At 61.2% G+C, this 24,581-nt stretch overlaps 2 protein-coding genes across 3 annotated transcripts; one reads left to right on the forward strand and one right to left on the reverse strand.

Annotated features, from left to right (window-relative positions):
- On the forward strand, window positions 1-5,859 carry LOC128086448 (GTPase IMAP family member 9-like). Of its 2 annotated transcripts, none has more exons than XM_052695128.1 (3): window positions 1-130; window positions 4,038-4,089; window positions 5,070-5,859. In XM_052695128.1, the coding sequence occupies exons 2-3, from the start codon at window positions 4,068-4,070 to the stop codon at window positions 5,711-5,713; spliced, it is 666 nt and encodes a 221-aa protein (XP_052551088.1). In that variant the 5' UTR covers window positions 1-130; window positions 4,038-4,067; the 3' UTR covers window positions 5,714-5,859. The 2 variants fall into 2 exon arrangements, with proteins under 2 accessions (XP_052551088.1, XP_052551087.1); XM_052695127.1 differs by lacking the exon at window positions 1-130 and adding an exon at window positions 3,629-3,751 and having other exon boundaries at window positions 5,070-5,858.
- A 3,907-nt stretch (window positions 5,860-9,766) lies between these two features.
- Window positions 9,767-23,147, reverse strand: GIMAP8 (GTPase, IMAP family member 8). Its single transcript, XM_052695151.1, has 10 exons — window positions 23,017-23,147; window positions 22,676-22,729; window positions 21,544-22,172; window positions 20,115-20,166; window positions 19,136-19,763; window positions 18,328-18,336; window positions 17,425-17,462; window positions 12,164-12,792; window positions 11,218-11,269; window positions 9,767-10,947 (listed from the first exon to the last, which is right to left on the reverse strand). Exons 2-10 carry the CDS (start codon window positions 22,695-22,697, stop codon window positions 10,301-10,303), a joined length of 2,706 nt encoding a protein of 901 aa, XP_052551111.1. The 5' UTR covers window positions 22,698-22,729; window positions 23,017-23,147; the 3' UTR covers window positions 9,767-10,300.
- Between the last annotated feature and the right edge of the window lie 1,434 nt (window positions 23,148-24,581).

Consider the following 24,581-nt stretch of genomic DNA (forward strand, 5'->3'; position numbering starts at 1 on the left):
TCCCGACGCCGCCTCTAAAAGCGCTGCTGAGCTGCACAGCGCTTCCAGCCCCGGCGCTGCTGTGCGGGACGAGAGCAGCAACAGCACGAGTGCAGCAGTCAGAGCTGGGACACAGCGCAGCGCTGCTTTGGTGAGTTGCTGCAGCTCTGCTGCCACTGCCGGAACAAATTCCAAGGCAGCAGAATCTGCTTTCAGGGAGTGGGTTCTGACTTCATGAATGAGGGTCAGCCAACATTTCTTTCCAAAGACAAAGTCAATGCAGATGGGTAACTTTGATGCCACTTGTCTTTCTCCATGCACACGCGGCTGTGGGACTGACCTGAGTCCCCAGAGATCATCTGTGTCACCTTCATGGGCACAGGGAGGGAAGCAGGGCAGCTTTGTGCCCCTCTCACTCAACATCTCTCTCCTCCCAGGCTCCCCGTGTGAGTGTGAGCGCTCTCCCGATGGCAGGACGTCACAGCACAGGTGAGCCGCTCAGCTCTGCACGCAGGCAGGCGCAGCCCATCGGGCTCCTGGCTGAGTGCTGGGGAGCACGGGGAGTTCATGTGGGCTTCGTGGGAGGCCGTGGCCTCGGGGGCGTCCTGAGGCTGCCTCCCATCTCTGAGGGCTGAGAGCTCACAGAGCGAGGCTGAGGGCGGACGGGGCCGAGCGAGCGCTGCGTGCCTGCTGGCAGCCGGCTCCAGCCCGTGCCCCGTCCCGTCCCCGCAGGGCACAGCGGTGGCTCGGGGACACCTTTCCTCGTGGCTCCGGCACTCCGTGGCCAGCAGGGGGTGTCCCGGCACCGCGGGGCTCACACTCGTCTCTGCTTGGTCCACAGCGTCCCAGCTGAGGATCCTGCTGATGGGCAAGATGGGAAGTGGCAAGAGTGCGACAGGGAACACCATCCTTGGGAGGGAGGCATTTCCTTCTGCACTGTCAGCACAGTCAGTAACCCAGGAGTGCAAGGAAGCTGAAGGCCTCTTTGCTGGAAGATCGATTGTTGTTGTTGACACTCCTGGGTTCTTTGACACAAAAGAAGGCAACCTGAAAACTGCTGAAAAGATTAAGAACGCCGTCCAGCATCTCCCAGGTGTCCATGCCATCATCCTGGTGATGCGGCGGAGCCAAACGCCTGAGGAAGATCAGGAAGTGGCTGAGTGGGTGGCCAAGATTTTCCATACTAATGCAGAGAAGTACACAATCCTGTTATTCACCCGAGCGGAAGAGCTGGAGCATCCAGAAGACCTGAGGGTTTACATAGAAAACCGCCCATACCTCAAGGGTTTGGCAGCCAAGTGTGGACATCGGTACATTGGATTCAACAACAGAGCCACTGGGGAGGCGAGGGATGGGCAGGTTGCAGAGCTCATCAGCGTGATTGATGTCATGGTCGGGGGGAATCGTGATGCTCCACAGTACACGCGAGAAATGCTGCAGGAAGACATACCGATATTCTGCACAGTGCCTTGCACCATCATGTAGGCAGCGAGCGCTCGGTGTGGGAGGCGCCGTCTCCTCCGCCGTGCCGCCCCTGCTGTGCTCTGCAGACGCCGCTCTCCTTCCTCGCTCGCAGTTCCCATCCTCACCCCCGCGCCCTTTGCTTTCCCCCGCCCCGTGTCACCGCTTTCCCCACGGGCTGCAGGCGCTCCATGTGTGCGCGCTGCCCAGTCGCTCCGCTCCGCCGCTCTGGGCTCCGCCGCGCTGCCGCTCCGCTGCCCCGGCCGCTGACACGGAGGAGCCGAGACCGATGGCAACGCGGGGCTGTGAGATGCGGCCCTCGGCGAGGGCTCGGCGCGGAGCGGGGCCGCGGGCCGGGAGCCGTCGGCATCCCGCCGAGAGCCGGCGCTGCACGGAGCCGTGCGGGGCCGGGGGCTCGCGGGGCCGCTGTCCGTCCGCCGCCGTGGGACGCTGCCGGTGCCGCGGCCGCAGGGGCTCCGCGTGCAGGGCGGTGCGGGCCGTGCTGTGCTGCTGGGCCCCAAGGAGCTCTCAATAAACGCTGAACTTTGTGCGCGGTGCAGAACCTGTGCCGGATCCATCTCTCATCCACACGGGGGGTGGGAAGCGGCTGTGAGTGGGCAGGGATTGCAGAGCCGCAGGGGGTGAGGATGGGGCCCTCGGGGTCCCTCTGGTGCCCGGCAGGACTCCCCAGAGCACAGCGGGGTGGGAGCTCCCCAAGGAGGAGAGCCCGCAGCCTCCGTCCCTGCGCAGAGCTGTGTGCAGGCAGCTCCTGGGCCGCACTTTGTGCCCAGTTCCTTGTGCTGCCCCGGCAGCGCAGAGCAGAGCGCGGCTCCGTGCCCTCACGGCTCCTGCAGGGATTTGTGGTCACAGCCGATGCCCCTGGGCCTGCGCAGCTCTCTCCTCCAGCAGAGCCGCCCCAGGCACTGCAGCACTCGCTGCCCCCTGCTGCACTCTCCCCCGTGTGCCCCACGCTGTCCCGTGCTGGGGGCCCCCGCCTGGACCCGCTGCTCCCTGTGCAGCCGCACAACTGCTGAGCACAGGGCAGGATCCCACTCGTCCCCCAGCTGGCAGCGCTGTGCCAGCACAGCCCGCACAGCCGCAGCCTTGGTCCCGTGGCCGCAGCCCCTCCGTGTCCCTCGCAGCCCAGCAGCACCAGAGCCCTTCTGCAGAGCTGCTCCCAGCCGTGCCCAGCACAGGCCCTGCTGTGCCAGCACCGGAGCGCCGCTCCCACAGCTCCTCTTCCTCAGCACGGCACCGAGCATCGGGCTGGGGGCGATGGGGGCCGGGACACAGCCTGCTGAGGACGGGCTGTTGGGGGGCTGCAGGGAACGGGCCGTGGTGCAGCTGCCCTTGGTGCCGAGCTGAGGCTCTCAGTTTCCTTCTCTGCAGTGCCCGGAACGCGGTGCATTTACAGGAAGAGGATTCTGTGCCGCCTTCGGCCTCACCCTGCGTGTCTGTTGCTGATAGCCTGCTCTCTTGGTTTGGGGGCTCGGAGCAGCGCAGGGCAGCGCAGGGCATCTTGCTGGGGAGGATCCAACCTGCCCCTCCCCCGGCACAGCCCGAGGCCGCGGGCACTCAGAATGGAAGCGTTGCTTTGGTATCCCCTTCCGAGAGGAGCCCTCCCCGACCGCCCTGGGCTGACTGAGGCTCTCCCTGCTGCTCCCTGGGCCGGCGCCGTCCCCCGGCCCTTCTCTGTCCCTCGGCAGCCCCCGCTCAGCGCTGCCCCATCGCCGTCCCCATCCCGCTGTGCTCGAAGTCCGTCCCGGCTCACAGCACCACAGCCCCGAGCGCGGCCTCAGCCCCTCGCTGCACTCCTTCCCCTCGGCCACCTCCTCCTCCTTCCCAGCTCCCTGTCCCCAGTTGCGAGGACACAGGACGCTGCCGCCTGCGCTCCCCCCTCCCTTGCACATGGCTCCCAGGGACAAAAGCTTTCTCAGCACTCTCTGCTGTGCCCACATGGCAGCCTCCCGCAGCCCTGCATGGAAGGACAGCGATGGGTACAAGTCCCCGCTCAGCCCCATCCCCATCTCCTCATGCAAAGCAGATCTTTGCACCCCGGCTCCGTTTGCTGATGTCTGCGCAGTTTCTCGGCCAGCAGTGGCTCCGCACAGGAGCTCCTGCAGCACTTTGCACGGGGCTGTTTGTGCAGCAGCGCTATCTGGGATCCCAGCACTGCCCTCCTCCCGACGCCGCCTCTAAAAGCGCTGCTGAGCTGCACAGCGCTTCCAGCCCCGGCGCTGCTGTGCGGGACGAGAGCAGCAACAGCACGAGTGCAGCAGTCAGAGCTGGGACACAGCGCAGCGCTGCTTTGGTGAGTTGCTGCAGCTCTGCTGCCACTGCCGGAACAAATTCCGAGGCAGCAGAATCTGCTTTCAGGGAGTGGGTTCTGACTTCATGAATGAGGGTCAGCCAACATTTCTTTCCAAAGACAAAGTCAATGTTGATGGGTAACTTTGATGCCACTTGTCTTTCTCCATGCACACGCGGCTGTGGGACTGACCTGAGTCCCCAGGGATCATCTGTGTCACCTTCATGGGCACAGGGAGGGAAGCAGGGCAGCTTTGTGCCCCTCTCACTCAACATCTCTCTCCTCCCAGGCTCCCCGTGTGAGTGTGAGCGCTCTCCCGATGGCAGGACGTCACAGCACAGGTAAGCTGCTCCCCCCCTGCGTGCTGTTGCATCTCCTGAGGCTGCCTCCCATCTCCCCGCTCTGAGAGCCGCACAGAGCACGGCTGAGGGCGGGCGGCACAGCGGTGTGCGGTGGGTACAGCCTGAGACACAGCGCAGGGGGAAAGCCATACGGCAAGCCTTGCTGTCTCTGCGGCTGTTGCACGGAAGCCGTGCCTCACTGAAGCCGCGCAGGGCAGGGAGGGGCGGAAAAAACAACCCTGCACAAACGCTGCTGCATTTTCTGCTGAGCGCCTGAATTCTCGGAAGTGGAGCAGTTCAGCCTGGGCTTTTGCTTACTCCACGCAGTGCTGGGACTCAGGTTGCTGTGAGATCGCTTTCACTTTCTGTTCCTGCTTTTGGAGGAGCACTGGGTGCAGCCCTCTGAGCAATGCTAGAGACGGACATTCCTGGGCAGCCTCAGGGCCACGCGTTCCTCCCGATGGAGCCTGAGGCCACTGCAGGGGGGGAGCTGGGCTGCCCACAGCGTGTTGTTGGCGCTGGGGTGAAGCTGGAGCCGATCTTGTGGCAGTGAGGAGACGCTGTGGGCTGTGTGGCACCAAAGCCAGAGGAGCTGCTGCACTGGCCGCAGTCCGCAGCTGCTTCTCCACGGAGTGGGGAAGGTGGCGGTGGGAGCCGTGCTGTGAGCATTTCAGTGCAGCCGTGGGGCTTTGTGTCCCTTTTCCTGAGGATCCTTTGGTCAGAACCTTCAGTTTGGGCTTGGCTTCCTGCTGGGCACGATCAGTTTTCCTGTGGGAGAGCTGAGAGAGGGGACAGGGCCAGGAAGAGCTGAGCGAGCGCTGCGTGCCTGCTGGCAGCCGGCTCCAGCCCGTGCCCCGTCCCGTCCCCGCAGGGCACAGCGGTGGCTCGGGGACACCTTTCCTCGTGGCGCCGGCACTCCGTGGCCAGCAGGGGGTGTCCCGGCACCGCGGGGCTCACACTCGTCTCTGCTTGGTCCACAGGGTCCCAGCTGGGCATCATCCTGGTGGGGAAGACAGGGAATGGGAAGAGTGCGACAGGGAACACCATCCTTGGGAGGAAGGCATTTCATTCTGCACTGTCAGCACAGTCAGTAACCCAGGAGTGCAAGGAAGCTGAAGGCCTCTTTGCTGGAAGACCTGTTGGTGTCGTTGACACTCCTGGGCTCTTTGACACAAAAGAAGGCAACCTGACAACCGTTGAAAAGATTAAGAACGCCATCCAGCGTCTCCCAGGTGTCCATGCCATCATCCTGGTGATGCAGCTGAGCCGAATGACTAAGGAAGAGCAGGAAGTGGCTGAATGGGTGGCCAAAATTTTCCATACTAATGCCGAGAAGTACACAATCCTGTTATTCACCCGAGCGGAAGAGCTGGAGCATCCAGAAGACCTGAAGGACTTCGTAGAAAACAGCCCATACCTCAAGGGTTTGGCAAGGAAGTGTGGAAATCGATACATTGGATTCAACAACAGAGCCACCGGGGAGGCGAGGGATCAGCAGGTTGCAGATCTCATCAGCATGATTGATGTCATGGTCGGGGGGAATCGTGATGCTCCGTGTTACACACGACTAATGCTGGAGAAGGACACACGCACCTTCTTCCAGAAGTTTTGTACCATCCTGTAGGCAGCGAGCGCTCGGTGTGGGAGGCGCCGTCTCCTCCGCCGTGCCGCCCCTGCTGTGCTCTGCAGACGCCGCTCTCCTTCCTCGCTCGCAGTTCCCATCCTCACCCCCGCGCCCTTTGCTTTCCCCCGCCCCGTGTCACCGCTTTCCCCAAGGGCTGCAGGCGCTCCATGTGTGCGCGCTGCCCAGTCGCTCCGCTCCGCCGCTCTGGGCTCCGCCGCGCTGCCGCTCCGCTGCCCCGGCCGCTGACACGGAGGAGCCGAGACCGATGGCAACGCGGGGCTGTGAGATGCGGCCCTCGGCGAGGGCTCGGCGCGGAGCGGGGCCGCGGGCCGGGAGCCGTCGGCATCCCGCCGAGAGCCGGCGCTGCACGGAGCCGTGCGGGGCCGGGGGCTCGCGGGGCCGCTGTCCGTCTGCCGCAGTGGGACGCTGCCGGTGCCCCGGCCGCAGGGGCTCCGCGTGCAGGGCGATGCGGGCCGTGCTGTGCTGCTGGGCCCCAAGGAGCTCTCAATAAACGCTGAACTTTGTGCGCGGTGCAGAACCTGTGCCGGATCCATCTCTCATCCACACGGGGGGTGGGAAGCGGCTGTGAGTGGGCAGGGATTGCAGAGCCGCAGGGGGTGAGGATGGGGCCCTCGGGGTTCCTCTGGTGCCCGGCAGGACTCCCCAGAGCACAGCGGGGTGGGAGCAGCCTGGACACAGCCTGCTGAGGAGGGGATGATGCTGCTCTGGGTCTGCAGGTCTTGGTGCAGAGCGTTATCCAACACACACGCAGTCAGGATGCAGACTGAGGTCTCTTTTATTTCTAGTGCTTGGCAATCCTCCCCAAAGCACACACGCCCCCAAACAGTTTTGGGGTTATCTTTACAGGGCTGTTTACAAATCATGGTCCAAAAATATGTAATGGATTGTTTTTATTACTCTTTGCTGGGCAGGCACATTATGGCCCATCAAGAGCAAGATTTGAGACAGGATAGCAGCTGTCTCATTCTAATCTCCCTTCTACAGCAATGGAGGTGGTTTGCAGTCTGCAATTATCCCTTCAGGAGCCCAACAGACACCCACAGGACACTTTCCCTTTCCTTCCTGTTGACAGCAGCACCTTGCAACTGAAGAGTTTCTTTATCACATGTTCATTGAGGGTCCCCAAACCCACTCTGGTGGGGTCACTGTTGCTGGAGAGAGGTGAAGAAGCTGTGATTCCTGCTTACCTGAAGGCTTTGATTTTGCTTTACCAGTTTATCTGTCTTTGTCCTGGAGAAGCTGGCAATCTGGGCCTTGGAAAGATCCCCTCCTTGCTGGGTGAAGAGCTGGATGCCAGGCTGAGCCCAGAGAGAGCTGGGGAATGGAGTTTTAAATCCAGCTGGTAACCACTCACCTTCCCTCCTGAGAATCGGTACTGGGGCCTTTCCTGTTCAACATCACAGCATCACAGAACGGTTGGGTTGGAAGGGACCTCAAGGCTCACGAAGCTCCAACCCCCCACCAATGCAGGGCCACCAACCTCCCCATTGCACAGCAGCCCAGGCTGCCCAGGGCCCCATCCAACCTGGCCTCCAACACCTCCAGGGATGGACGGGGCATCACAGCCTCTCTGGGCAGCTGTTCCAGCCCCTCCCCGCTCTCACAGCACACAACTTCCCCTGACATCCAACCTCCAGCTGCCCTCCCTCAGCTCCAAACCATTTCCCTCGTCCTGCTGCCATCTCCCCTTGCACACAGCTGACTCCCCTCCTGGCTGCAGGCTCCCTTCAGGCACTGCAGGCTGCACTGAGGTCACCCCGCAGCTTCTCTTCTCCATGCTGAACAAGCCCAGCTCCCTCAGCCTGTCTTTGTAGGGAGGTGCTGCAGCCTCTGAGCATCTTTGTGGCTCCTCTGGCCCCTCTCCAACAGCTCCCTGACTTTCTTGTACTGGGGGCCCCAGACCTGGACGCAGTGCTGCAGATGGGGACACAGGAGGGCAGAGCAGAGAGGGACAATCACCTCCGTGTCCCTGTCTCCCTATAAGTCCTGCAGGAGGTGGTGGTGAGGTGGGGGTCAGCCTCTGCTCCCAGGTGACAGCGATAGGACCGGAGGAAATGGCCTCAGGATGTGCCAGGAAAGGCTCAGTTTGAATGTCAGGAAATACTTCCCCGGTGCTGGGAGGGGCTGCCCATGGAGGGGGGGGGGGGAGGGGGGGCTGCCTGCTGAGCTCCTGCACTGAGGCGCACGGTTTACTGCAAGCACTGCTGAAAGCTGATGGTTGGATGGGGTGATATGAGAGGCCTTTTCCAACCGTGGCAATAAAATGGTTGCACCATTATCCCAGCCCACAGAGCCTCGCACCGCTGCTCAACAACCCGCACGGGCAGCGCCTGCAAGCTGCAGCGTGGCGCTGGGCTGCTTGAGGGGAGCAGGAGGGCAGAGCAGGGCGCTGTGCGGTGCTGGGGCCGCAGCCCAGCCCCGTGGGAGCCCCCAAACCAAGAGAGCACGTTATCACCAACAGACACGCAGGGTGAGGCCGAAGGCGGCACAGAATCCTATTCCTGTAAACGCACCGCGTTCCGGGCACTGCAGAGAACGAAACTGAGAGCGCGGGGAGGCGGAGCCTCGGCTCTGCACCAAGGGCAGCTGCACCACAGCTCGATCCCTGCAGCCCCCCATCACCCTATCCTCACCAGGCTGTGTATCTTGGCACCCCATCACACCCAGCCCGATGCTCGGTGCTGTGCTGAGGAAGGGGAGCTGTGGGAGCGCTGCTGCAGCCCCATTTCACAGGAGCACACATGGAGTGTGGCATGGGAGCTGCAGAGCTAGCAGAAAGCTAGGAGCTGCTCAACGGCATTCTTGGGGCTCTCCTCCTTGGGGAGCTCCCACCCCGCTGTGCTCTGGGGAGTCCTGCCGGGCACCAGAGGGACCCCGAGGGCCCCATCCTCACCCCCTGCGGCTCTGCAATCCCTGCCCACTCACAGCCGCTTCCCACCCCCCGTGTGGATGAGAGATGGATCCGGCACAGGTTCTGCACCGCGCACAAAGCTCAGCGTTTATTGAGAGCTCCTTGGGGCCCAGCAGCACAGCACGGCCCGCATCGCCCTGCACGCGGAGCCCCTGCGGCCGCGGCACCGGCAGCGTCCCACTGCGCCTTGTCAGAGAGCAGCAGCTGTGGAGCAAAGGAGGAGGCGTCTCACAGCATCACAGCATCACAGAATTGTAGGGGTTTTAAGGGACCTCCAGAGCTCATCGAGTCCAACCCCCTGCCAAAGCAGGTTCCCTACAGCAGGTCGGCATCCAGGCAGGTCTTGAACATCTCCAGAGCAGGAGACTCCCCCACCTCCCTGCAGCCTGTTCCAGTGCTCCGTCACCTCACTGCACAGAAGTTCCTTCGCACATTGGTGCAGAACTTCCTATGCTGCAGTTTCCGGCCATTTCCCCTTGTCCTGTCTCCATTCACCACTGAAAAGAGTCCATCCTCGCCATTCTGCCCCCCACACCTCAGATATTTACAGACCTGGATCAGGTCCCCTCTCAGCCTTCTTTTCTCAAGGCTGAACAGACCCAGTTCACTCAGCCTTTCCTCATAGCAGAGATGCTCCAGGCCCTTCACCATCTTTGTTGCCCTCCGCTGGACTCTTTCCAAGAGATCCCTGTCTGTTTTGTGCTGGGGAGCCCAGAACTGGACGCAGTGCTGCAGATGAGGCCTCACCAGGGCAGAGCAGAGGGGGAGGATCACCTCCCTCGACCTGCTGGCCACGCTCTTTTTAATGCACCCCAGTAAGCCATTGGCCTTTTTGGCCACAAGGGCACACTGCTGGCTCATGGCCATGGTCTCCTCTCTGTCAGAATCCTTGCTGCCTGTTCTGTGGCAGGAGAGGCACAGACTCCTTGGCTGGTGCACGACCCAGACCTTTGTTGTAGGACCTTTACAACCCCTTGGTCACCGGCACAAACCAGGCACCTCGAGTGTGTTTATGTCCGGCACACGATGCTGCCGAGCTGCTTCACTCATTTTCAAGGCCTTTTGTTCATTATGTCTTTCTTTTTCCCACTGTTGGAGCCAGAGAGATCCTCTGCTCTGGCTTGAAGAGAAACTGCAGTTTATTGAGCTTTCTGTCAACAACTAATCAACTAGTTTGAGGCCAAATGAGGCAGCTTTCTAACAGTGCTTAGTAAGCATCACGCACAAGGGTGTTGGTGAGGCACTGGTTCCTTATCAACTACTTTGAGGGAAAGCAAATAAAAGAAAAAGGAGAAGAAAAAGGAGAGGGATTTGGAGGCAGGTGTATTTCACCACTCCTGCACCCAGCGCAGCCCTGAGGATGGCAGCACAAGTGAGTCTAGGAGGTGTGGGAGCTTTGCACAAGGGTCTCTGCTGGTCGTCTTTATCAGCCGTGAGAGGAAGTGCAGATCAGCTGTGTTCCACGGTGCCTCCGCACAGCGAGGGCCCACAGGCCTCACAGCTTCCAGCTTCTGCAGGTAAGGCTCCTTGCAGCCGAGTTGTTGGAGCCCCCGTGCCCTGCTGGTCCCACACAGCCCGTCACCACTCAGCACCTCCGGCATCGGCGCGCCAGGCAGCAGGAATGGCGCAGAGGAGAAGATGTGTCCTGCCTCAACTTAGAGAATGGCACAAGAGTTCCCAGGAACATTGGATAAATCCTTCAGCAGCATTTGCCGTGTGTATTGTGGAGCAGCGCCGTTCTGCTCGACCATGGCATCAATCATGCTGATGAGCTCTGCAACCTGCCCATCCCATTTCTCTCCGGTTGCTATGTTGCTGAATCCAATGTACCGATTTCCACACTTGGCTGCCAGGCCTTTGAGGAATGAACTCCCTTCTACGAAAGCCTTCAGGTCTTCTGGATGCTCCAGCTCTTCTGCTCGGGTGAATAACAGGATTGTGTACCTCCTTCCTTCTCTACTGAATATCGTGGTCACCCACTCAGCCACTTCCCGATCTTCCTCAGAGATTCGGCCCATCGTTATCACCAGGATGATGGCATGGAACCCTTCAGAGACAAACTGAAAGGCATTCTGAATTTTTTCAGCTGTTGTTCTAAGCACTTCCTTAGTGTCAAAAAGGCCAGGAGTGTCAACGACACCAACAGGTCTTCCAGCAAAGAGGCCTTCAGCTTTCTCGCACTCCTGGGTTACTGACTGTGCTGACAGTGCAGAACGAAATGCCTCCCTCCCAAGGATGGTGTTCCCTGTCGCACTCTTGCCGCTCCCCGTCCTGCCCACCAGGATGATGCTCAGCTGGGACCCTGTGGACCAAGCAGAGACGAGTGTGAGCCCCGCGGTGCCGGGACACCCCCTGCTGGCCACGGAGTGCCGGCGCCACGAGGAAAGGTGTCCCCGAGCCACCGCTGTGCCCTGCGGGGACGGGACGGGGCACGGGCTGGAGCCGGCTGCCAGCAGGCACGCAGCGCTCGCTCGGCCCCGTCCGCCCTCAGCCTCGCTCTGTGAGCTCTCAGCGCTCAGAGATGGGAGGCAGCCTCAGGACGCACACGACCAGCAGCAGGGGAGGCACTCACCTGTGCTGCGACGTCCTGCCATCGGGAGAGCGCTCACACTCACACGGGGAGCCTGGGAGGAGAGAGATGTTGAGTGAGAGGGGCACAAACCACAGAATATCAGGGGTTGGAAGGGACCTCAAGGATCGTCCATCGCAATCCCCCTGCTGAAGCAGGAACACGTAGGTTAGGTCACGCAGGAACAAGCTGTTCACCTTTGTCCTATTGCTGTACTCTAGGATAAAGGAAGCATTGCCGTGCCGTGCAGTGCTGCAGCCCTGGCACAAGGACACAGAGGCTGTGGGGTCTCCTCCTTATGGACCTCCATTGCCCGGACATGAGGCTGTGCCCCCTGCTCTGGGTGTCCCTGTGCAGGCAGGGCAGACCAAATCCCACATCCCCAAACCACAGCTCACCAGGGCTCAGGCATTTCTGCACACCGCCCCTCCATCCCCTCCCATCGGTCCCCCATCGCCCGCTGCCCAGGGCTGCGTCCCTTTGGCTGTGGAACCTCTGCAGGGACGGAGACCCCACTGCAGTGCTGGGCAGCCGGAGCGGTGCTCACCCACCTGCACAGATGGCAAAGGGAGTGCTGATGTTTCCTCAGAGTTCCTGTGCTTCCAGTCGTGCCCCCTGTCTCCTGTCCTGGCTCTGCGCCCCGCTGCACCCCACCAGCTCTTTGCACCCCCACACTGGACATCCGTGGCCTCTCCATCAGAGGATCACAGAATGTGCTGGGTTGGAAGGGACCCACAGGGATCCGACCCCTGGCTCTGCACAGGACCACTCAAATCCAAACGCTGTGTCTCACACTGGTGCCCAAACGCTGCACGATCTGCTGCAGCTCGGGCTGTGATCACAGCCCATACAACCATGCCCCACATCGCCCTGAAAGGCAGCAGGAACGGCACGACAGCAGACACCTCCTGCCTGACCGACCCCTCGCCGCCCGCAGGATGGTACCAACCTTCTGCAAAAAGGTCCGTGTGTCTTCCTCCAGCATCTCTCGCGTGTAACACGGAGCAGCGCCGTTCTGCTCGACCATGGCATCAATCACGCTGATGAGCTCTGCAACCTGCCCATCCCTCTCCTCCCTGGTGGCTGTGTTGCTGAATCCAACGTACCGATTTCCACACTTGGCTGCCAAGGCCTTGAGGTATGAACTCCCTTCTATGAAACTCTTCAGACCTTCTGGTTTCTGCAGTTGTTCTGCTCGGGTGAATAACAGGATTGTGTACCTCTGTGCTTCAATATTGAATATCTTGGTCACCCACTCAACCACTTCCTTCTCTTCCTGAGTGATTCGACCCAGCTGCATCACCAGGACGATGGCATGGACCCCTGTAGAGAGGTATCGAAGGCCGTTCTTGATCTTTTCAGCTGTTTTCAGGTTGGCTTCTCTTGTGTCAAAGAGGCCTGGAGTGTCCACGACCTCCACTGCCCTTCCACAGCAGTGGCTCTGGGCACTGCCGTAGTCAGAGGTTACGGAACTTTCTGACAGCTTCGATTCAAACGCCTCCCTCCCAAGGATGGTGTTCCCTGTCGCGCTCTTCCCACTCCCCGTCTTGCCCACCAGCAGGATCCTCAGCTGGGACCCTGGGGAACAAGCAGAGATGTGCGTGAGCCCCCAGTGCGCAGCTCCCCTCGCCCCAGCTGTGCTCCTCGGGGTCCGTCAGAGGAACGTGTGGCCCTGAGGGCGCCCAGGGCTGTTGGGCTCCAGGCTTCCTAAATGGCTGCACCCAGTGCTCTCCTGAGAGCAGAAACAGAAAGCGACAGCGATCTGACAGCTCCCTGAGCCCCAGCATTGCTCGGGGTGGACTCTCCCTTTCCAAGCAGTCACACACTGAGCAGATAACGCAGCAGGGTTCGTGCAGCATTGGCCCTTGGGCCATTGCTTGCCCTTCATGTCCCCAGCGGGGCACAGCTCTACGCAACGGGCACCGAGGCAGCGAGGTTTGGGGTGCAGCTGGAGCCCTGTGCTGTATGTCAGGCTGTACAGCGCTGCCCCATCCGCCCTCACCCAAATTCTGTGAGCTCTCAGAGCGGGGAGACGGGAGGCAGCCTCAGGATACACAACCGTGCGGAGCTGAGCGGCTCACCTTTGCTGTGACGTCCTGCCATCGGGAGAGCGCTCACACTCACACAGAGGAAGCCTGGGAGGAGAGAGATGTTGAGTGAGAGGGGCACAAAGCTGCCCTGCTTCCCTCCCTGTGCCAATGAAGGTGACACAGATGATCCCTGGGCACTCAGGTCAGTCCCACAGCTGCGTGTGCATGGAGAAAGACAAGTGGCATCAAAGTTACCCATCTGCATTGACTTTGTCTTTGGAAAGAAATGTTGGCTGAACCTTATGCATGAAAATCAGAACCCACTCCCTGAAAGCAGATTCTGCCGCCTTGGAATTTGTTCCGGCAGTGGCAGCAGAGCTGCAGCAACTCACCAAAGCAGCGCTGCGCTGTGTCCCAGCTCTGACTGCTGCACTCGTGCTGTTGCTGCTCTCGTCCCGCACAGCAGCGCCGGGGCTGGAAGCGCTGTGCAGCTCAGCAGCGCTTTTAGAGGCGGCGTCGGGAGGAGGGCAGTGCTGGGATCCCAGGTAGCGCTGCTCCACCATTGGCCACATCTGAGCTGCCCCAGTGCGGGGACACCGCCCGCTGTGCAAAGCCACATCCAGCCTGGACTCGGGCTGGGGCATCAGCAGCTCTTCCGGGAAACTTGATTGAAGGCTCACAGGCCCTGCCCTCTTTTGCATTCAAGACATTCGTCTTTGTCCTTCCAAGGCACTCTTGGATCCAGGAAGCTGTATTCTTGTTCTGTGCACTGCTGCAGCCCTGGCACAAGGACCCAGAGGCTGTGGGTTCTCCTCCCTGGGACACGAGGGTCTGTAGGGCCATGAGGAGCTGCAGGGCCATGAGCCCTCCCCTCAGCCTCCTCTGCTCCGGGCACAGCAAACACAGAGCCCTCAACTCTCCTCACAGCCCTTGCCCTGCAGACCCTTCCCCATCTCCACAGCCCCCCTTTGGATGCTCTAACAGCCCCATGCCCTTCGCACGCAGCAGCACCCCATGCTCGAGGTCAGGCTGCAGCACAGAGCAGAGGGCACAGTCCCTTCCCTCACCAGCACTGCTGGGCTGCTGCACCCAGCGGTTGGGGCTCTTTTGGCTGCAGGGCATTCTAATGGCTCACATGCACCGGGCCGTCCCACAGCCCCCAGAGCCCTTCTGTGCGGCTGCTGTCCGACCTCTGCTCCTCCTCCCCCCATACTGGGAACCCAAACCCAGTCACTGAAGGGAACACTGGAGAGAATCAGCCCTGAGATGGAGCCCTGTGGAGCCCCCAGTGACTGCCACCAGCACATCTCCCCCCGTGTCTCAACACGGCCAGCCCAGCATTCACCCATCACACCGTGCCCGTGTCCAGCTGTGTGCCAGGCGTTGTGCCTGCAGGTTCCTGGGAGCAATGCTATGGAGGCACTGCAGGAGCCGAAACAGCTCTGCATCCAACCGGCTGGATCCCCACGAGCAGCTCAGTGGGTGACTGCTGGACCTGCACACCGAGTTCCCAGGACAGGTTTTGCCCCTCACCAGCCCACGTTGGCTGCTGACAATGACTGCGTTGTCTCTCAGCTCTGTGTGCAGCTGAGGGCAGCGGTCCCGGGGCTGCAGAGACCCCGCACAAGGGGAACCCCCCCACCCCCGGCCGTCCCTTTGCCTGCTGCACGGGGCTGGACGGGGCCCAGAGGGGCCGTGTGGTTCCTGCTCAGCGTGTGACTTTCGGGAATGGGAGCGGCTCAGCCCGGGCTTTGGTTCACCCGAGGGCAGCAGGAGCAGCAGGAATGCTTTCACTTCCTGTTGTCACACAGCCCAGAGCTCAGCGCCCTGCGCTCCCTTGGGGGCTCGAGTTCCCCCTGACGGCGTCAAGGAACAACAGCTGCACTTTCTCCTCCCTTTTCCAGAGGCCCCTCGTGGGGATGGGCTCTGTCCGGGCTGTGATTCCCGCTGGTTTCAGAACAGTGCTGATGCTGCTGACGGCGCCCTGGACCGCTGGGAGCAGCAGGAAGCAATGCTGCATGCAGAGCGCTAATTAAAACACAAACATTACACTAATTACCGTAATTATCCTTTAGTGCCTCCATAAGCCATGCTCAGGGATCTCCCCAAACCCCGCGCCCACCCCGCGCAGCGGGCGACGTCGCGGCGGCACCGGGCGCTGCGCTCCGGCGAGTCGAAGGCGTCGGGCGCGTCCACCGCGTGCACGCCGTAAGCCCTCCACGAGCCGCTCCGCCGCTCGCTCCTCCGCGCCACCGCGCGCGTGGGGTGAATCGCGGGGAGCAGCCGAGGGTTGGCTGTCGCTCCCCGGGGTGCGGCCGCCCGCCGGCAGCCGGGCCGAAGGTGGCGCATTCCTTCAGTGCCTTTCCCGTCAACGCACCCGTTTCCCGTCAACGCGCTCGGTTCCCTCAGCGCCGTCCCGGGCAGCGGAGCCGCGCGGCACCGCCGCCCCGCCGAGCTCGAACGGACGCGCCGCCCCGCCGCCCCGCGCTCCCGCAGCCCCGCGTCCCCCAGCCGAGCTCCTCCGAGCCCCACGCCGGGGGCTCCGGGGTGGCCGGACGCTTCCCGACGCGCCGCGACGCGACGCGCTCCCCTGGGGGCTGCCGGCCCGACGGGGAGCGGGGCGCCGCCGGCACCGGGGCTGCTCGCAGGGCTGCTCCGAGCCGGGGCGGCTCCTCGGTGCCCGCTCTCACCCCTCTCCGTTCGGCCCCGGCCGCGGCCGCGCAGCCGTCGCGGTTTCGTGTTTTTTTCCTCGTTATTCCACATTCCCTGCGTCACGCAGCGATGGGAGTCGAAGAGGCGACGCGGCGGCTCCGAAGAATGAGCTACAGCTCCCAGAAAGGCACGGCGCTCCCACAACGCTTTATTTTGTGATTTCCATCTTCCAGGAGGAGGCGATGACAGCAGAACACAAAGCTCACAGCAGCGCTCTCCTTTGCTGCCTGTGTGTCACAGCTGCTGCAGCATCGGCACGAGAGCTTTGCGTTTTGGAAACTCTCGTTTGTTCAGTAGCTTCAATTCCAATTACATTTCACTACTACAATTAGAAAACTAAGTCCTTCTTTCCTTAGCTCATTGCCACCGCTTCCCTTGTCCGGATCCACCTCCCTTTCCTTCCCCTCCCCTACCCCCTTTTTGGGCATGGACCCGTGGGTCTCGTCACGGTGATTAGATCTTAATTACGGCAAACACAACCAACACGACGACTCCCCTCGCCCCTCGCTCTGCCTGAGGGCGATGCTCACAGCCCTGTGCAGCACCTCATCAGCCTGCACATCCCGGTCCCGCCTCGGCGCTCTGTTGCTCACAGCACAGCACTGCTTCCCGCACGCCTTCACCAGCTCCCGCAGCGCTCCTCTGTCGGCCGCCTTCACGTATTCATCCAGCGAGCCGCCCCCCAGGTCTTCCTTCCTTGTGAACACCACCATCATGCGCTGCTTAGCGCCCTTCCCAAACAGCTTCTGCACGCTCTCCTGCACCTCGCGGTCCTCCCGCGTGTAACGGCCCAGCTGTGTCACCAGCAGCAGCACGCAGGGCTCCCGGGCAGCGAATCTGAGGCAGCGCTGGCGCTCCTCGGCCAAACGCTGCTCGTCCCACTGAGAGCCCCCGAAAATCGCCGGGGTGTCCATGACCACCACGCACCACTCGCCCCAATCCCGCCTGCCGTCTTTGCGCGTGGTGGTGACGGGTTGGGACGCCAGCCGGGACTCGAAGCGCTCCTCGCCCAGCAACGTGTTGCCGGTGGCGCTGCGCCCCGCTCCGCTCCGCCCCAGCAGCACAACGCGCAGCTCCGGCCGCCGAAATGCGGGGACAGCGGGACACGGCTCGGACGGGACGGACAGCTTCTCCTCCAGGGACTGCCGACCCCACGCCGAGCTTCCATGGACCCCGTCCCGTTACAGACAACACCCTCAGAGCACGGACCCCGCGACCGGACAAGGAGACCGGGCCCCAAACCAGCAGGCACACAGCGCTCGTGGGCCGCATCCGCCCTCAGCCTCGATCTGTGCGGCTCTGAAAGCAGAGATGGGAGGCAGCCTCAGGACGCCCCCGAGGCCACGGCCTCCCACAGAGCCCACGCGAGCACGAGGCTGCACCAGGATGCGAACCCCCCGTGCTCCCCAGCACTCAGCCAGGAGCCCGATGGGCTGCAGCTGCGTGCATGCAGCTGTGAGTGGCTCACCTGTGCTGTGACGTCCTGCCATCGGGAGAGCGCTCACACTCACACGGGGAGCCTGGGAGGAGAGAGATTTTGAGTGAGAGTGGCACAAACCTGCCCTGCTTCCTTCCCTGTGCCAATGAAGGTGACACAGATGATCCCTGGGGACTCAGGTCAGTCCCACAGCCGCGTGTGCATGGACAAAGACAAGTGGCATCAAAGTTACCCATCTGCATTGACTTTGTCAGCACCTTAGGTAAGGAATATGGACTGGAAGTCAGAACCCACTCCTTGGAAGCAGATTCTGCTGCCTCGGAATTTGTTCCGGCAGTGGCAGCAGAGCTGCAGCAACTCACCAAAGCAGCGCTGCGCTGTGTCCCAGCTCTGACTGCTGCACTCGTGCTGTTGCTGCTCTCGTCCCGCACAGCAGCGCCGGGGCTGGAAGCGCTGTGCAGCTCAGCAGCGCTTTTAGAGGCGGCGTCGGGAGGAGGGCAGTGCTGGGATCCCAGGTAGCGCTGCTCCACCATTGGCCACATCTGAGCTGCCCCAGTGCGGGGACACCGCCCGCTGTGCAAAGCCACATCCAGCCTGGGCTCGGGCACTTTTCCTTAGACAAACACACATTTGAAATATAAATATGCTCATAGGAAAGAGAATTGGATAGTGTGTGTGATAGCAAGGTTCTGATTCAGTTTGCAGAAGTGGAAATTGAGCGTCAGTTTCCTCACTGAGCATTGCTGCTACAGCAGGGCACTCTGGGCTCACGTCCTCCAGGATGACCAAAAGTCCGCAGAGCCCTTCTGTAGGGCTGCCGTCCAGCCTCTGTTTCTTTACATACACCCAGGACAGCCCCATCCCACGTGCAGAATGCAGCTCTTGCTCTCGGTCACCTCCATTCCGTTGGGCACTGCCTGGTCCTGCCATCACTAAGGCTCTCTCTGCCAGGCCTCTTCACCCTTGACTGAGTCAGCAGCTCATGGCAGTGCAGTGCCATCCACAACCTTCCTCACTGCACCTCAGTGACAGTTTCCAGCCATGGAGAGAACACTGAAGAGAATCAGCCCTGACACGGAGCCCAGCGGAACCCCCCATGGCTGCCACCAGCACAGTGCCCCCCCGTCCCAGATCCCGGAGCCCCGGTCTTCCCCCACAGCACTGTGTGCGTGTGTAGCTGTGTGCTGAACGCTTCATCCTGACCATTCCTCCAGCAATGTGCTGCCCGTCCTGCTGCTGCCTCCGAGCTGCAGAGCGCCCACATCACCTGCACACGCCAGCTGAGGCCCAAGGGCCCACAGACGCCTTTCCCGTAAGCGCGCTCCGTTCCAGCAGTGCAGACAACACATCTCGCAGCAAAGGCTGCTGGAGAACCTCAGCTCTCGCACCGAGGGCAGCTCCCCTTCCACATCCCCGCCATCCTCCACAGCAGCCTGCATGCCCACAGCCACGGGCACCAGCCCTCCACATCCCATCCCCGCAGGCACAGCCGGCACTGGGCCTCGTCCCCACTGCACCGTGTGTGCGACCACCTCCTGCCAGCACTGCTCAGCACAGCAGAACCCAGGGCACAGACGGATGCTCCTCCACACAGCAATGCTCAGTGTTTATTGACAGCTCCTTCAGGCCCATCACCACACACCCTGCCTCACATCACCCCATACAGACAGCAGGAACGGCACAGCAGAGGAGGTCCCTGTTCTGGGACTGACCCCTGGCTGCCTACAGGATGGTACAAAACTTTTCAAAGAATGTCCGTGTGTCTTCCTCCAGCATTTCCTGTGTGTAACGCGGAGCTCTGCCATTCTGCTCTACCATGGCATCAATCATGCTGATGAGCTCTGCAACCTGCCGATCCCTTTTCTCTCCAGTTGCTATGTTGCTGAAACCAATGTACCGATTTCCACACTTGGCTGCCAGGCCCTTGAGGTATGGGCTCCTGTCTATGAAGCCCTTCAGACCTTTTGGATGCTCCAGCTGCTCTGCTCGGGTGAATAAGAGGATTGTGTATCTCCATGCTTTAGAATGGAAGATTCTGGTCACCCAGTCAGCCACTTCCTGCTCTTCCTTACTCATTTGTCCCAGCTGCATCACCAGGATGATGGCATGGACACCTTCACTGGTTCTCTGAAACGCATTCTTAATCTTTTCAGCTGTTTTTTCATTGGTTTCCCTTGTATCAAATAGGCCAGGAGTGTCGATAACAAGAACTGGTCTTCCATTAACATGGTCCTTGACGTCCTTGCACTCTTGGGTTACCAAATGTGGTGACAACATGGAATGAAATGCCTCCTTCCCAAGGATGGTGTTCCCTGTTGCACTCTTCCCATTCCCCGTCTTCCCCACCAGGATGATGCTCAGCTGGGATCCTGTGGACCAAGCAGAGATGAGTGTGAGCCCCGCGGTGCCGGGACACCCCCTGCTGACCACGGAGTGCCGGCGCCACGAGGAAAGGTGTCCCCGAGCCACCGCTGTGCCCTGCGGGGACGGGACGGGGCACGGGCTGGAGCCGGCTGCCAGCAGGCACGCAGCGCTCGCTCGGCCCCGTCCGCCCTCAGCCTCGCTCTGTGAGCTCTCAGGGCGGAGATGGGAGGCAGCCTCAGGACGCCCCCGAGGCCACGGCCTCCCACAAAGCCCACATGAACTCCCCGTGCTTCCCAGCACTCAGCCAGGAGCCCGGCTGGGCTGCAGCTGCCTGCGTTCACCTGTGATCGGCTCACCTTTGCTGTGACGTCCTGCCATCGGGAGAGCGCTCACACTCACAGGGGGAGCCTGGAAGGAGAGAGATTTTGAGTGAGAGTGGCACAAAGCTGCCCTGCTTCCCTCCCTGTGCCAATGAAGGTGACACAGATGATCTCTGGGGACTCAGGTCAGTCCCACAGCCGCGGGTGCATGGAGAAAGACAAATGGCATCAAAGTTACCCATCAACATTGACTTTGTCTGCACCTTAGGTAAGGAATATGGACTGTCCCTCATTAATGGAAGTCAGAACCCACTCCCTGAAAGCAGATTCTGCTGCCTTGGAATTTGTTCCGGCAGTGGCAGCAGAGCTGCAGCAACTCACCAAAGCAGCGCTGCGCTGTGTCCCAGCTCTGACTGCTGCACTCGTGCTGTTGCTGCTCTCGTCCCGCACAGCAGCGCCGGGGCTGGAAGCGCTGTGCAGCTCAGCAGCGCTTTTAGAGGCGGCGTCGGGAGGAGGGCAGTGCTGGGATCCCAGGTAGCGCTGCTCCACCATTGGCCACATCTGAGCTGCCCCAGTGCGGGGACACCGCCCGCTGTGCAAAGCCACATCCAGCCTGGACTCGGGCGCTGCCAGGGATGGGGCATCAGCAGCTCTTCCAGGTAACGTGATTTACGGCCTCAACACCTGCCCTCTTTTACATGTGAGCCATTCACCTTTGTCCTATTGGTGTACTCTGAGTCAAGGGAAACATTGATGTGCTGTGCAGTGCTGCAGCCCTGGCACAAGGACACAGAGGCTGTGGGGTCTCCTCCTTATGGACCTCCATTGCCCGGACATGAGGCTGTGCCCCCTGCTCTGGGTGTCCCTGTGCAGGCAGGGCAGACCAAATCCCACATCCCCAAACCACAGCTCACCAGGGCTCAGGCATTTCTGCACACCGCCCCTCCATCCCTGCCCATCGGTCCCCCATCGCCCGCTGCCCAGGGCTGCGTCCCTTTGGCTGTGGAACCTCTGCAGGGACGGAGACCCCACGGCAGTGCTGGGCAGCCGGAGCGGTGCTCACCCACCTGCACAGATGGCAAAGGGAGTGCTGATGTTTCCTCAGAGTTCCTGTGCTTCCAGTCGTGCCCCCTGTCTCCTGTCCTGGCTCTGCGCCCCGCTGCACCCCACCAGCTCTTTGCACCCCCACACTGGACATCCGTGGCCTCTCCATCAGAGGATCACAGAATGTGCTGGGTTGGAAGGGACCCACAGGGATCCGACCCCTGGCTCTGCACAGGACCACTCAAATCCAAACGCTGTGTCTCACACTGGTGCCCAAACGCTGCACGATCTGCTGCAGCTCGGGCTGTGATCACAGCCCATACAACCATGCCCCACATCGCCCTGAAAGGCAGCAGGAACGGCACGACAGCAGACACCTCCTGCCTGACCGACCCCTCGCCGCCCGCAGGATGGTACCAACCTTCTGCAAAAAGGTCCGTGTGTCTTCCTCCAGCATCTCTCGCGTGTAACACGGAGCAGCGCCGTTCTGCTCGACCATGGCATCAATCACGCTGATGAGCTCTGCAACCTGCCCATCCCTCTCCTCCCTGGTGGCTGTGTTGCTGAATCCAACGTACCGATTTCCACACTTGGCTGCCAAGGCCTTGAGGTATGAACTCCCTTCTATGAAACTCTTCAGACCTTCTGGTTTCTGCAGTTGTTCTGCTCGGGTGAATAACAGGATTGTGTACCTCTGTGCTTCAATATTGAATATCTTGGTCACCCACTCAACCACTTCCTTCTCTTCCTGAGTGATTCGACCCAGCTGCATCACCAGGACGATGGCATGGACCCCTGTAGAGAGGTATCGAAGGCCGTTCTTGATCTTTTCAGCTGTTTTCAGGTTGGCTTCTCTTGTGTCAAAGAGGCCTGGAGTGTCCACGACCTCCACTGCCCTTCCACAGCAGTGGCTCTGGGCACTGCCGTAGTCAGAGGTTACGGAACTTTCTGACAGCTTCGATTCAAACGCCTCCCTCCCAAGGATGGTGTTCCCTGTCGCGCTCTTCCCACTCCCCGTCTTGCCCACCAGCAGGATCCTCAGCTGGGACCCTGGGGAACAAGCAGAGATGTGCGTGAGCCCCCAGTGCGCAGCTCCCCTCGCCCCAGCTGTGCTCCTCGGGGTCCGTCAGAGGAACGTGTGGCCCTGAGGGCGCCCAGGGCTGTTGGGCTCCAGGCTTCCTAAATGGCTGCACCCAGTGCTCTCCTGAGAGCAGAAACAGAAAGCGACAGCGATCTGACAGCTCCCTGAGCCCCAGCATTGCTCGGGGTGGACTCTCCCTTTCCAAGCAGTCACACACTGAGCAGATAACGCAGCAGGGTTCGTGCAGCATTGGCCCTTGGGCCATTGCTTGCCCTTCATGTCCCCAGCGGGGCACAGCTCTACGCAACGGGCACCGAGGCAGCGAGGTTTGGGGTGCAGCTGGAGCCCTGTGCTGTATGTCAGGCTGTACAGCGCTGCCCCATCCGCCCTCACCCAAATTCTGTGAGCTCTCAGAGCGGGGAGACGGGAGGCAGCCTCAGGATACACAACCGTGCGGAGCTGAGCGGCTCACCTTTGCTGTGACGTCCTGCCATCGGGAGAGCGCTCACACTCACACAGAGGAAGCCTGGGAGGAGAGAGATGTTGAGTGAGAGGGGCACAAAGCTGCCCTGCTTCCCTCCCTGTGCCAATGAAGGTGACACAGATGATCCCTGGGCACTCAGGTCAGTCCCACAGCTGCGTGTGCATGGAGAAAGACAAGTGGCATCAAAGTTACCCATCTGCATTGACTTTGTCTTTGGAAAGAAATGTTGGCTGAACCTTATGCATGAAAATCAGAACCCACTCCCTGAAAGCAGATTCTGCCGCCTTGGAATTTGTTCCGGCAGTGGCAGCAGAGCTGCAGCAACTCACCAAAGCAGCGCTGCGCTGTGTCCCAGCTCTGACTGCTGCACTCGTGCTGTTGCTGCTCTCGTCCCGCACAGCAGCGCCGGGGCTGGAAGCGCTGTGCAGCTCAGCAGCGCTTTTAGAGGCGGCGTCGGGAGGAGGGCGGTGCTGGGATCACAGATAGCGCTGCTCCACCATTGGCCACATCTGAGCTGCCCCAGTGCGGGGACACCGCCCGCTGTGCAAAGCCACATCCAGCCTGGACTCGGGCTGGGGCATCAGCAGCTCTTCCGGGAAACTTGATTGAAGGCTCACAGGCCCTGCCCTCTTTTGCATTCAAGACATTCGTCTTTGTCCTTCCAAGGCACTCTTGGATCCAGGAAGCTGTATTCTTGTTCTGTGCACTGCTGCAGCCCTGGCACAAGGACCCAGAGGCTGTGGGTTCTCCTCCCTGGGACACGAGGGTCTGTAGGGCCATGAGGAGCTGCAGGGCCATGAGCCCTCCCCTCAGCCTCCTCTGCTCCGGGCACAGCAAACACAGAGCCCTCAACTCTCCTCACAGCCCTTGCCCTGCAGACCCTTCCCCATCTCCACAGCCCCCCTTTGGATGCTCTAACAGCTCCATGCCCTTCTCACGCAGCAGCACCCCATGCTCGAGGTCAGGCTGCAGCACAGAGCAGAGGGCACAGTCCCTTCCCTCACCAGCACTGCTGGGCTGCTGCACCCAGCGGTTGGGGCTCTTTTGGCTGCAGGGCATTCTAATGGCTCACATGCACCGGGCCGTCCCACAGCCCCCAGAGCCCTTCTGTGCGGCTGCTGTCCGACCTCTGCTCCTCCTCCCCCCATACTGGGAACCCAAACCCAGTCACTGAAGGGAACACTGGAGAGAATCAGCCCTGAGATGGAGCCCTGTGGAGCCCCCAGTGACTGCCACCAGCACATCTCCCCCCGTGTCTCAACACGGCCAGCCCAGCATTCACCCATCACACCGTGCCCGTGTCCAGCTGTGTGCCAGGCGTTGTGCCTGCAGGTTCCTGGGAGCAATGCTATGGAGGCACTGCAGGAGCCGAAACAGCTCTGCATCCAACCGGCTGGATCCCCACGAGCAGCTCAGTGGGTGACTGCTGGACCTGCACACCGAGTTCCCAGGACAGGTTTTGCCCCTCACCAGCCCACGTTGGCTGCTGACAATGACTGCGTTGTCTCTCAGCTCTGTGTGCAGCTGAGGGCAGCGGTCCCGGGGCTGCAGAGACCCCGCACAAGGGGAACCCCCCCACCCCCGGCCGTCCCTTTGCCTGCTGCACGGGGCTGGACGGGGCCCAGAGGGGCCGTGTGGTTCCTGCTCAGCGTGTGACTTTCGGGAATGGGAGCGGCTCAGCCCGGGCTTTGGTTCACCCGAGGGCAGCAGGAGCAGCAGGAATGCTTTCACTTCCTGTTGTCACACAGCCCAGAGCTCAGCGCCCTGCGCTCCCTTGGGGGCTCGAGTTCCCCCTGACGGCGTCAAGGAACAACAGCTGCACTTTCTCCTCCCTTTTCCAGAGGCCCCTCGTGGGGATGGGCTCTGTCCGGGCTGTGATTCCCGCTGGTTTCAG

This window comes from Tympanuchus pallidicinctus, unplaced genomic scaffold (genome assembly GCF_026119805.1).
Source record: "Tympanuchus pallidicinctus isolate F22 unplaced genomic scaffold, pur_lepc_1.0 scaffold3, whole genome shotgun sequence".
Classification (NCBI taxonomy): Eukaryota; Metazoa; Chordata; class Aves; order Galliformes; family Phasianidae; genus Tympanuchus; species Tympanuchus pallidicinctus.

What these genes read in the sequence shown, in the direction of transcription:
- LOC128086448 (XM_052695128.1), top strand. Translation starts at nt 4,068, where the DNA reads ATGGCAGGACGTCACAGCACAG. An exon ending in GGCAGGACGTCACAGCACAG is followed by an intron (nt 4,090 to 5,069) that starts GTAAGCTGCTCC and finishes CTTGGTCCACAG; the next exon opens with GGTCCCAGCTGGGCATCATC.
- GIMAP8 (XM_052695151.1), bottom strand. Translation starts at nt 22,697, where the DNA reads ATGGCAGGACGTCACAGCAAAG. An exon ending in GGCAGGACGTCACAGCACAG is followed by an intron (nt 12,793 to 17,424) that starts GTGAGCCACTCA and finishes CTTGTTCCCCAG; the next exon opens with GGTCCCAGCTGAGGATCCTG. An exon ending in GGCAGGACGTCGCAGCACAG is followed by an intron (nt 10,948 to 11,217) that starts GTGAGTGCCTCC and finishes CTTGGTCCACAG; the next exon opens with GGTCCCAGCTGAGCATCATC.